The sequence below is a fragment of the Epinephelus moara genome, chromosome 7 (assembly GCF_006386435.1).
Source record: "Epinephelus moara isolate mb chromosome 7, YSFRI_EMoa_1.0, whole genome shotgun sequence".
NCBI classification, from domain to species: Eukaryota; Metazoa; Chordata; class Actinopteri; order Perciformes; family Serranidae; genus Epinephelus; species Epinephelus moara.
In genome coordinates, this window is record NC_065512.1 from 30,896,255 (window position 1) to 30,909,197 (window position 12,943).

The 12,943-nt window shown below is 40.9% G+C and overlaps 1 protein-coding gene across 1 annotated transcript in view; it reads left to right on the forward strand.

Annotated features, from left to right (window-relative positions):
* LOC126393145 (receptor activity-modifying protein 1-like) overlaps positions 1-7,927 on the forward strand; it is an 88,293-nt gene extending 80,366 nt beyond the window's left edge. Inside the window, exon 3 of the mRNA XM_050049048.1 lies at positions 5,796-7,927. Within this exon, the coding sequence (XP_049905005.1) occupies positions 5,796-6,051 (256 nt within the window). The 3' untranslated portion in view covers positions 6,052-7,927. The remainder of the gene's footprint in view (positions 1-5,795) is intronic.
* The last annotated feature ends 5,016 nt before the right edge of the window (positions 7,928-12,943 follow it).

The following is a 12,943-nucleotide window of genomic DNA, read 5'->3' on the forward strand; positions in this document are numbered from 1 at the left end:
CCGCTAACGGCTCTACATAAGATCGCGAGTGATCATTTAACTTTTCTCGTCGAAAAATGGCATGACATGACTTGTCACCACTCATCGCGATTTTGGACTATGTGTGTTTAGGATGTTCTGGTGTGAAATATATAGTAAATGAAAGAAAAACGATGTTATTTTTGAAAAGCCGAGAACTTCCTGAATCCGGCAGTACCAAACATCACATGGTTTGATGACGTAGTGCGCCTGGGAGATACCATTTAACAGAGGAGGGGGGGAGCGAGGACGTCGGCGTTAGAGGGGTTAAAATCAACAATGGTGACTCCTAAAAAGGTTAGCGTATGCTGCAATAGCATCAGTTATATCAGAACTGTGGAGTATTTCATCACTGGAAGAAGAGCACAGAACAACAGTAAAGGCTTTTCTCAATGAAAAAGACGTTTTTGCTCTTTTCGGGACTGGCCTGTGATAGACGTCGATAGGCAGATGGTTCATCCAATTATCTGCTAAGTATATTTTGAAAGTGCCCACCCTTTCCCAAACAGTTTCCAATGAAAGTCTCTCAGATGGTCCTGTGTACCAAACCATCTGCTACATGAGGTTATCAAATTGGACCATTTAAATTAAACTGTGTACATCTGGGATTTCACTGCACCCTACAGCAGCCAGCAGTAACCCTGTTACTATTCTGCAGTTTTTGCTGTGTAATGATTCCCACAGAGAAACAACAAATAAAACATACTGTTTTATAGAGTCACCATCTCTAACCTGTTTTATTCTAAAACTGCATTACACCGTAAAAGAGGACATCAACTCCGTATCGCAGTACCAACAACACTGACACTCCAAACCCTCAAGTTGTTTTCTCTTTAGTGTGCAATCAAAGTAGACTATCTGTGGTAATAACATTAGTCATAGCACTTAATGCTTGGAAGGATACTAGCTCTGGATGTCAGTAGGAGAGACAGAAAAGGTAAAAGAAAAGGGTGGAAATGTAATTTTACACTCTCCTCCTAACCGCCTCATTTTTGTTTCCCTGTCTTACCGCCGCCTGTCAAGTCTGTCTTCCTTTCTTATTAACTGGAATCAAATGTATAAATACATAATGGTTAAAAAGCATACAAAATACCCACACACACATTTACTGTGTGGCCACACAGAGAGACAGTGTTACAATAGAAAAGTGGGTGGATATTTGAAAAGCGACCAGCACAGTACTGAATGTCTTGGTCACAGCACAAAGGCCAGTTTAAGATAGAGCTGAAACTTATGCATATGACGTTTCTTCAAAGAATAACATTAGTTTAACCAGTACAGTGTATAACCGCCACGGCTTTATGTCACACATCAGGCTGATCTACTCTGTACTCTGTTTGATCAGTTGGATGATGAAAAGGAAATTGTTAGTGGACTCCATTTAATAGTTTAGTGAATTTTACATGCACACACACACATTCATAGACGCTGCACATCTTCAGGTTTAATCTAACCTTAGCTACATGAGGTGAACTAGTAATCACTAACATCTCTTTGTGCACACTGCCCCTGTCTCGACTCTGCTGTGACTTCTTTTAGTCGGTGACTCATAAACATCCCCGGAAACCTCAGTGCTCATTAAACCAGCAGTGGGACCAGAATTTTTTTTTTCTCCTCTACGACTGATTTGTACAACTTCAAGGAAAAAGCAGAGGAAAGAAGCAACACACCCAGACAGAGTGAGCTGCCACCCGGAGCAACCACAGTGCTCTGCAGCGCTGGTCCCATGCCAACCAGCCCTGAGCTGTTTACATCTACAAAACTTCCACAAAGAAAGACCCCGCATTGGGATGCCTCATCAAAAGCTGTTAGAATATTAAACTAACATATTAAATCTGAGCTGTGCAGATCAGAGAGGACTAGCAGAGCAGATATTCTTCCGTAGAGACAATGTTTGGATATTATTGCAGCACTAATTGATACTTTAATATTAATGCTGGGTCAGCTGACTATATGTAATGTGAAAGAGGTCACTTGCAGACACACCCATAGAGAATATATCACCCGACTCTGCAGTTCCCCTCAAGTTGAAAGAGCACTGTGGCATATTTTTAGGGACCTCGGCCTTGGTGCGTTTATTATTAGGGACCTCGGCTGAAGGGCGAGGACCCTATTGTTTATGGTGCGTTTATTATTTTCTTTCTTTCTTTCTGTCTTTCTTTCTTTCTTTCTTTCTTTCTTTCTTCCGCCGCCTCTTTGAGGTTGAATTTGACCCCCTAAACATGCTCACATCCTTACCAAAATTGGCACGCATGTCAGGACTGGCGAAAAATTTGATAAAATGAAAGAACTTACCCCAAAAGTGCCAAAATGGGCTCTCTAGCGCCACCTAGGCACACTAAAATGGCCGCTGCGGCCCGTAGGAATGTCGTAGAAAGATCAAACCAAAACTGGCTTGTTCGTCTCATCGAGACCTACAAATCACGCGCTGACACCCTTGACCTAAACCCAACAGGAAGTGAGCTAGTGCCTCTTAAAATAACATGAGCAAATGTGGAGAAATTGTCAGCTGTGAGCTAGAGTGGAGAGGGGTCTAAAATCGTCTTAAACTTTTGTCTTTAACTGTCTACGTGAGCTGGAGGCCGTAACGGCCGGAGTCCGCGGTCACGCCCATCGCTGCTTGCAGCTTTAATTGTTTTTTTGGTCCGCCACTTTAGTGTTTTGATTCACTCTCACTGCTCTCCATACACCGAAAACAAACCAGACAACGGCGAAGTGTGATTCATCACAATAACTACATTTTTCTACAGCGGAGAGGCATGTTTATGTGTTTCAGATGGGAAGAAATTGTTTGTTACATAGGTCAACATGTCACAAGTTCTGACATGTTCTAATTGGCTGCAGGTATTATCTGGCTGCAATTCCCCACTAAAGGTAAAAACTATCCCACACATTTAGTTTGGTCGCACTGCCAACTACAGTACAGTGAATGAACATTCATTTCCTTGTTAATAATAATAATACATTTTATTTAAAAGCGCCTTTCTCAACACTCAAGGACACTTACAGAGCATTAAAAACACAATTAAAATCACAATTAAAATAAATAAAAACAACAGACAAGAGTGACACAAAGTAAAAATGGATGTGGGCAATTAAAGGGAATATGCAATTTGGAACAGATGGGTTTTGAGTTGTGATTTGAAATGGGGTAGAGAGTCCATGTTTCTGAGGTCCGGGGGGAGAGAGTTCCAGAGTTTGGGAGCAGAGCGACTTTGACTAAGTGAGGACATCAAATCCATATGAAAATCATCTGGCACTTTTTTGCCCCTCAACAAAAATCTGGGCATTTTTCTGATAGAATCTGTCAAAGTCTGAGTCATAGATGTAAATAGCTGTAGGAAACCGTTAGGCAGCAGCCTGGCAGTGCCATTGAAGGACTTACACAAGTCAGTTTACCGTCACTGTGCAAGTGTGTGTACGTGTAAGGTCTCTGTGAGTGTGAATTGCTGCCTGGACATTATATGTATGTGCTTTGACCTTAATATTTGCAGTTACAGTGGCCACTATGTGCTCAATCATAATCATGGGTCATTACCTCAATTATGATGGTCGACTCACCATGGGGGAGCAAGACACACACATACACACAAATACACTAGGTGTAATCGGTACTATGAGACCCCTCCCTCTCGCCGTCTCTAACGGCGAAGGACAAGTGTTTTGCATCTGAGCCACCTGGACAATCTGGTGCGAGATGGTTCTCATACCCCAGCTCCTAGTTACACATCTTATTTGATCAAAATGCTATTTCTGAGGAGATGGTAAAGGTTTTGTAGTTGTTGTTGTTGTTGTTGTTGTTGTTGTTTTATAATAATGTGTATTTTACAATATCTACAAATAAGCCTGTTTCCTTTCTGAAAGAAAAATAAGAGTTTAAGATTTCACCTTGCATAACAATATGAGAATTTCTGAATTTATTGAGGATAAATTATGTATTGTAATAGCATCTCCCTGGGATGAAAATGAAGTGAAGAGTGAATTTAGGAGTTAGGCATTTCGTTGAAACATGCAGTACACATACACACAAACACACACACACTTTTTTTTAACAGAAAACAAATACACGTCTCTTGTATTGATGATAATGTATTTTGAGGATCACAAGGGTTGTAGATTTTGTCAACACATAAAAGACCACGTAGTCCCACATAGAAATCATCAAGAGTTGTTGAGAATGTTGTTGTCCACTGTTCACTAAACCCCTTCCCCCAATAGTCTAATCATACATCAGACCTGTGAAGGTTTTTTTTTTTTTTTTTTGTTTATTCCCCAAGCTAAAGCATTGAAATGTTTCAGTAGTTAGTTCAGTAGGAAGAGAGATACTCAACACTTAAAGACTTTGGAAGGCCTTTGTTGAGCCTTTCCAAAACCAAAAACAAGGAATGGATTAAACAGTGTTTATCTGCTATAATGTAAGCTAAGCAGTAAATGTTAACATATCTTGTTAACTAGCTTACTCCTTACAGTAGTAACCTATAGTAGCATTGCTTCCAAGCCCAAGAGTTAGCATACCATTAGCTTTATTATCTTTATTTAATTTGGAGAAATTCACACCCCAGCAAACCCAAACAACACTGACATTAACCAAGATAGTCTTACTTTTTTCGATTAGTCCTCATTCTACAAGATTTTTCTATTGTTGCATGAAATGTGAAAGTATGAACAAGTCTGTAAGCTAAGCAGCAGCATGTTAGAACAAAATAACAGTGTTTTTTTCATAGCAGGAGGGGTGATGAGGGGGGATGCCATCACCTCTTGTTAGCAAAATGACCAAAATGCATCCCCCTTGTTAACCTGCCATCTCTCTCCATCCCCCACAAAGTCACTAACAGGCAAACCTTGGTCCAGACCCAGGTCCAGACACTGTCCTAACCGGACCCGGACCTGTAACCAATAAATTATTGAGATTTATTACATTTTGACAAAGCACTTCTGTTTTAAACATCCCAGCATTTCTAGTCTTTACAGCAACAACTTAGCAGCTCAGGAAACCCACAGACTGATTGCATACATTGTAAATTGTCTCAAATGTTGCTACTCGGTCAATCAAATCTGTGCATTTTGATAAGAATTGCAACTCGAATCCCTGTGTAGGATAAACGCACAAAGAGGGGAGATGAGAGGGGAGAGACAACAGCCAGAGAAATAAGTGAGTCAAGAGAAAAGTAATTTTGCATGGCTGTGCTAAAAAGAGAAAAGAAGATAGGGAAAAAGCATCTAAGCAAGAATAGACAGACTCTTACATGTTCATTCCTCCCACAGGCAGTTCAAAACCAGTATGTCTGTATCAATGGGCGATTTGAGGGGGCATGCCATTCCCGTTTTTGACAAACTGAGCGAAATGCATGCCCTGACATCTCACCTCTCCACCCCCTATAGAAGCAAAAAGAGTGGAGTGGCCAAGAAGTTAGTTGTCTGACTCACTGATCCTCTATCTGACTGAGGTCTGTGCAAGATAGAATCTATAGCCTCGATCACGGCTCTGAAATATCCGTTGCCTAGCTGTGTATTGGGTCCTTGATGACAGCTTCTCATTTATTGCCAGTGACCACTGTCCCTGTCAGATTGTGCTCCCTGACCCCCTTCCCCCACCTTCCATCTGCTACTTGCTTCTTCCACAGACCACCATGGACAGCGCCATGGATTTACTGCAATTTAAAAAAGTTACTAAGAATTTTCAGTGGTACCTGCATATGTGACATGTAAGAACAAAGAGTTTAACAAGGTTGTCAGTTGATTGTTAATGTGTAACTGTTTTTTTGTGTCACCAACAGGCTCTACGGCGAGCTGACAAACTGCACGTTCCTGGTGGCGCGGAAGATGGAGTGCTTCTGGCCCAACAGGCTGGTGGATGAGTTCTTCATCCGAGTCCACAAGCACTACTTCCATGACTGCTCGCTGTCTGGTCGGCTTCTCAAGGACCCACCCAATCGCATCTTGGGTCCCTTCATTGTAGTACCCATCCTGGTCACCCTCCTCATGACGGCTCTGGTGGTGTGGCGGAGCAAACGCAGCGAGGGGATTGTGTAGTGAAGGGAAGGAGGGGGGGGGCAGGGTCACAAAAAAAAGACAATAGGTACTTTTTGTCCCTAAGGTTGTGTCGTATTTACCCTCAGTGACCAAAGGATCTCTTTTTCTGAGTGTTAGTGTTTGGGGGAAATGGTTTCAGTAGGACCAGAATCACTTTATTATGGACCAGGAAGAGGAGCTGGACAAGATAAATGTAAAACCAGACCCTATTTCAGTGATGTTTGAATGCACTGACACCAATATGAATCCTTTGCAGCTCCCATCTATCTTTACACCAATAGTCTGACGTGGATTGAAATCATTCAGTTTGGTTTACAGGGAAAAGTGGAGCTGAACTGCACACCTTAGTCTGATGTGGACTGGGAAAGTGGCTGGTGGGAAAAAATGTAAATATATATTTAAAAAAAAAACATTGAGAGAAACTGCTTGAAACAATTTTGGATGTGTTGATGATGCCGCAACTTATACAAGAGTTCAGCAACTATTTTTGGAGACCATGAAAATAACTGTTACCTACTATACAGCAGCAAAGGAATCAAACGCAGTGCTAAGCTTCCCCGGGAGACTTGATTCACACTTTTGCTAGGCTACAAAAGGACAGTTACTGCAACCTCTGTTAGGGAACCCAGGTATATCAGATTTTATGTGTATATTCATATACTGTAAATCTGTTCTTGGATTGTCAAAATGTCTTTGTGACACAACCAAGACAGCAAACCATAGTACACTAAATGAATTTCTCTCAGATGCAGATTTTGTGTTTCCATGTCATGCAAAGGTACCTGATTTTAACAGATGTGCATTATATTCAAAATATATACATTCAATCATGCAGAAGGCTTCATTGTCAAGCTATAGTGGGAGTGGAATCTGTCTTCTCTCCTCTGTTCACATCAGACACCCTGGCCACAATCTCTCCTCTGAGTGGGAAATGAGGGGATGTTTCTATAGCATAATGCACACTGAACCAGCTGGAAAAAATGCAGGAGATGGTGTCACATACTAGACTGGCAGATGTGCAGTACAGGTGAGAGATGGCACAAAAGAGGACAGTCACAATACAGGGGTCAAGGCCCCAATTTGGACAGGCTGTGATGCTGTCTTGTTCTGCACCTTCCATCCTCCATCACCAAGGAAACTAAAATGAAGAAATGCCAGTGGACACACAGGTGGAAGTGGATGAGAGTTAAGACTTTGAAGGCCAACGTACACAGGCAGAAGATTTGAGACGGCATACAGTAAATTAACCAAAAATTCTCTCATTCTGTCTGATTTTCCTGCCTCAAACACCTCCGTTATTCATGGTGTTTACCTTATTTACGGACACTATCCTAGCAATTACCACATTGATTGCATCCAATTTAAGCAGTTATGTGAAATGTTGAAAGAATGAAAGGAAAAATCAAAGAGTAGAAAATTCATAGTGGTGAAATCACAAGTCTAACTACAGAAGGAACATAAAGCAATGGATTAGCCAACGCACATCTCTGCTGAGCATTGCCTAAAGCACAGTTTGTGTATCGTGGACCTTAGGTTTCTATTGATTTATGATGTCCCAGTGTGGTAGATTGTGCTGTGTGTACTGCTTTCTCATTGATATTTTTGAATGCTTTCTTTCCTTTATAGATTCATTGACCTGTAACCTGCCTGTTAGCACAACACACTTGAAAGCACACCCACACTTCCCCAACATGATCTTACTTTGTACTTTGTGCCAAAAGCTCTTGGAAAACAGAGAGCAATGTTTGCTACGAAATGTCTAATTTTCTGTTGGAGTGACTTCTAATGATTGAATTTTAAAGTCTGTGATCACGAAGAAAAGTTGAATAAAACATCTAATTAATGTGTCTGATACACAGGGGATTGGCACTTATGTTTTTCATAAGTTAGAGAGATAGTGCAAAAGGCTTTTGATTACCATGTGTTAGATATGAATGATGAATCCTGCATTGATATACGCATGACTTAGTGCACAACACTGAGTCATAATGAATGCACTGGGTTCAAGCCCCCGTGTCATTTGCTGAAGTGTGAAAAACATGAGAGAGGATGAACTATATTTAGTAAAGTCTAAACAAAACAGAGGCCTCCTGTTTGAATGTCACAAAGCTTCATGTCCTGAGGAATTATCGGTATAATAGGATTTAGGTCTTATCGCTTTCCCCCTTCCACATGGATGCACTGGGGAATAGCAGTGTTGCCTGGGCAGAGGACAAGCAAATGAAGGTGATACAGTATTATATCTTGCACTACATTTTGCTTTTGTTTTGGCCCTCTCAGGGGGCAGGTCAGCATAAATCACAAATCAGGAGTACACGTAGCTCAGAAGTGAATTAGAGCACACAGCTTATTCTTAATTGCTTCTCATTAGATCAAAGGACTAACTTGTTCTCTCAAGGTTAAAGTCTTCAAGTCTTTTGGGGCAAATCCAGGTGAAGTCTCAAACTATTTGAGACAATTCCAAGTCAAGTGTCATGTCATAGTTCAAGTCAAGTCTCAAGTCAATCAAGACAAGTCTGAATCAGTTGTCAAGTCATTCATGAAGTATCAAGTAATTTAAGACAAGTATGGGAAAAGCCTCATTCAAATGTTAAGTCAATCAAGACAAGTATAAGGCTATGTTTAGATTACAAGCAAATGTGGCCCAAATCTCATATTTTTTTGTTCTCATGAGACACCGATCTGATTTTTTCAGAGTAGTGTGGACACAGAAATCAGAATTTTTCCAATCAGATCTGGGCCACGATCGTATGTGGTCCTATATCCAATACATCCGATCACTGGCCAAGCGACTGCTGGGAGAATGCCCATATCGGAATTCATGTGTGTTTTTTCCCCACACGTGGTTTTTCCACATCATACTTCACTGTGATCAGTGAAGCAGATCACTCACTATACAGTGTCAAAGCGGTCCGTTGAATCTACAGAAGTCTGCTGTAGCCATACTGCTGCTGCAGTAAGCTGCCCCTGTCGCCAGCCTATATAGCCCAACTACCAGGTTCCTTCTGATAGGGACAGCTTGCTTATATGCTGTGACGGAGTTGTTGTGAGGCGCTGAAAGAGATATTGGAATGTAGCCCCGGACATCAAGGTTTGGAAGAAAAGTTCCTCCGTGACACCCTCCACACTGCGGCCCCACCACTCCTGACTCCCCTCCTGGCTACATCCATCTCTCTCTCTCTCTACAGAACTACCAGCAAAAGCTGCTAATAGAGCTAATCGACTGAGAGCCCATTTGTACAACCTGTTATCACCAAAACAAATGCCCATTGCTTTGAAGGGCCATTTCTGCTGAAAATAAGCTACACACTCTCCTAAACAGAAGTACTTGGCTAATTATTATGCAAAATGACATCATCGGACCTTCATATTATGACTACTGTGTGAACAGTCTGGGCAGAAAGATTGGATCTGGGGAAATAATCAGTAGGCCTGTAATGTCGACATAGCGTGAGCCAAGTGCAAGTCACAGGTACTTCGAGACAAGTTCAAGTCTCAAGTCATTTAAGAGAAGCGTAAGTTTTGTCATTTGAGACAAGTGCAAGTCTCCAGAAATTTGAGACAAGCTTAAGTAAAGTCTCAGGTCATTTTACATGAGTCAGGTGAGTTTTAAGAAATTCGAAACAAGTCTAATTCAAGTGTCACCTCAAGCCAAGTCCAAGTGTCAAGTCAGTCTTTCAAACCAAGTTTTAAATAGAGTCTAAAGTTCATGAGGGTAAGTCTAAATCCAATAATCAATCCAGTCTTTTGTCACATGGCTGATGAGTCCTTCCAGTGCACAGACCTAATAATTAAATATTCAAGGTGTGTGGTTATGCAAGGTCTGCCCTGTTAATTATTTATTGTTCTGGGGTTTTACCAGTTAAGTCTTGAATGTTTTTGCTTTCATGTAAGTCTCAGTCTTAACTTTGCAGGTCTGTCATAGCACTGGACACATCAGGGTTAGGGGGACTCTCATCAATCAGCCAATTTGTACCGGTAACTGAAAGAAAAGTATGTAACCCTAGACAGCCTGCCACATGAAAATTTAATGAGAGTGCTTACTCCCCCTCCAGAGCCAGTCATGCGCTTAAAAGACAAGTTGCCATGACAGTTTTGATCTGAAAAAGAAGTCCTTGCACTATTAAATAATAATAAAAAAAAAAAGCTGTGTGCACACTTCTCCCTCTAGGTTCACTCCAGACTCGAGTCAAAGCCCAGAAAGGTACCAAGTAGCTAAAGTGTTTTGTTAACAACAATACTCTTGTCCTCCTATCATTATTGGATGTGTAGGGTCTTTGAAACACCAAGAAAATACATCAAAACTTTGCACTTAACAAGCAACTTCCTGTTCAAGGCTCCACCAGTGAATAATTTGTCACCCTTCCCAATTTGGCATTTTCAACACTTTTGTTTATTCATTCCACAGTTCCTCTATTTATTGTTGCCAAGGATAAAGAATATGCCCCAATTTTGTCAATTGTCATCTGCGCTATACTTCCTCACTAAGTGCCTTAATGCTGTGACACATATTGTTTGGCCAAATTCCTCTCTATATAGCAGCGTCCCTCCACTTGTGGTAACATTGAAAGAGAGTTGAGAGTGACACTTTGATGTTAATTGGTAAGCTAAATCCCCAAAGCTGTCCCACAATGCTTTTGATGTTGTGGTTTAGGCTTTAGGCACATAATGCATTCTGAGATCGACATGGGTTTTTGTAAAAAAAAAAAAAAAATTATAAAATACATTCATTCTGAATTTGATGCCTGCAACACATTCCAGAAAAGTTGGGACAGGGATGACAAAGAACTGTGAAAGTTGTGAAATGCTCAAAAAACACTTGGAATATTCCACAGGAAAACAGGTTAACTGGTAATAGATTAAGGTCTCATTATTGGGTATGACAGGGGCATCCTCGAAAGGCTCAGTTGTTTACATGCAAGGGTGGTCACTTTGTAAAAAAGACGCATGGGGAAACAATCCAACGGTTTAAGAACAACATTTCTTAAAGCTCAGTTGAAAGGAATTCTGGATTTCACCATCAACAATCCATAATATCCTTAAAAGAAATCTCTGTGTGTAACAGGCAAAACTGAATCTAAGACCCTGCATCTACAAATGCATGTTAAGACTCTACCATGCAAAGTGAAAATCATACATCAACAACATTCAGAAATGCCACAACTTCTCTGGGCCCGAGCTCATCTGAGATAGACTGACACAAAGTGGAAAAGTGTGCTGTGGTCTGATGAGTCCGCATTTGAAATTGTTTTTGGACATCATGGACGTCCTGTCCTCCAGACTAAAGAGGAAAAGGACCATCCAGATTGTTACCAGTGCAAAAGCCATCTGTGATGATATGGGGGTGTGTTAGTGCCCATGGCATCATGGGTAACTTGGACATCAGTGAAGGCAACATGAATGCTGAAAGGCAGATGCAGGTTTTGGAGCAACATATGCTGCCATCCAGGCATCTTTTTTCAGTCCCTTTTAATTCCAACAAGACAGTACCAAGCATCATTGTGCCTTTGTTAACTGTGCATAGTTAAGCAGGTAGAAGATGAACTGATCTCGGAAAGGCATGAAGTTAAAGATGAAACATGCGTTTAGACATTTTAAGCACGATAAGTGTATTATTTTTGTTTTGTACAATTTTAGAGTGAAAAAAGGAAAGGAGCACCATGCAAAGGTTTGGGTACCCTGAGACATTTGAGCTCTTAGACAACTTTTACCAGGGTCTCAGACCATAATTAGCTTGTTAGGGCTTTGGCTTGTCAAAGTCATCACTAGGAAAGGCCAGGTGATGCAAATTTCAAAGCTTTATAAATATTCTGACACCTGAAACTTTGTCCCAACAATCAGCAGCCATGGGCTCCTCTAAACAGCTGCCTAGCACTCTGAAAACTAAAATAACTGATGTCCACAAAGCAGGAGAAGGCTATAAGAAGATAGCAAAGTGTTTTTAGGTAGCAGTTTCCTCAGTTTGTGATATTATTAAGAAATGGCAGTTAACAGGAACTGTGGAGGGCTAGTTCAGGTTTGAAAGACCAAGAAAACTTTCCAAGAGAGCAGCTTGTAGGATTGTTAGAAAGGCAAATCACTCACAACCACTCTGGAGTGGTGGTGCACTGTTCTACTGTGCAGTGACACCTGTATCCTGTGTCCTCACCACAAATTTCAGGGTCAGAAGTTAGACCTCATAGACCTCAAAAGAGCAGCGCACGCAAGACATCCCAAGAATCTCACAGAACTAGAAGATGTTTGAAATGAAGAATGGGTGAAAATCCCCCAAACAAGAAGGGAAAGACTCTTAGCTGAGTTACAAAAAGTGCTACTAAGTACTAACCATGCAGGGTGCCCAAACTTTTGCTTCAGGCCCTTTTCCTTTTCTGTTATTTTGAAACTGTAAAATATTAAAATAAAAAGTAATCTTGCGTAAGACATTGAAGAAATGTGTCATGTTTAACTTCATGCCTTTTGCAAATCAGTTCATCTTCTACTAACTTAACTTAACTACTACTTAACTACTTACAGTAAACTACATTTTGACCAGGGGTGCCCAAACATTTGCATGCCACTGTAGTAAGCAAGAATGGGAAAGAATGTCACTTTCAAAACTTAAACAGTTAGTGCCCTCAGTTCCAAACGCTTAGTGAGTGTTAAAAGAAAAGGTGATGTAACACAGTGGTAAACATGCACCTGCCCCAACTACAACTCCTACTAACAAATAGCAAACAGTCTGAACGTTAAGATGAACTGTATTCAATTGAATATAAATCGAAAATAATTTGTCAGTCACTGCATTCTCGTCATTTCAGTTTTACACATTGTCCCAACTTTTTGGGAATCAGGGTTGTAAAAATAACTGCAAATTAATTCTCAGCCATAATGTACATGTCACTTCACGGCCTTG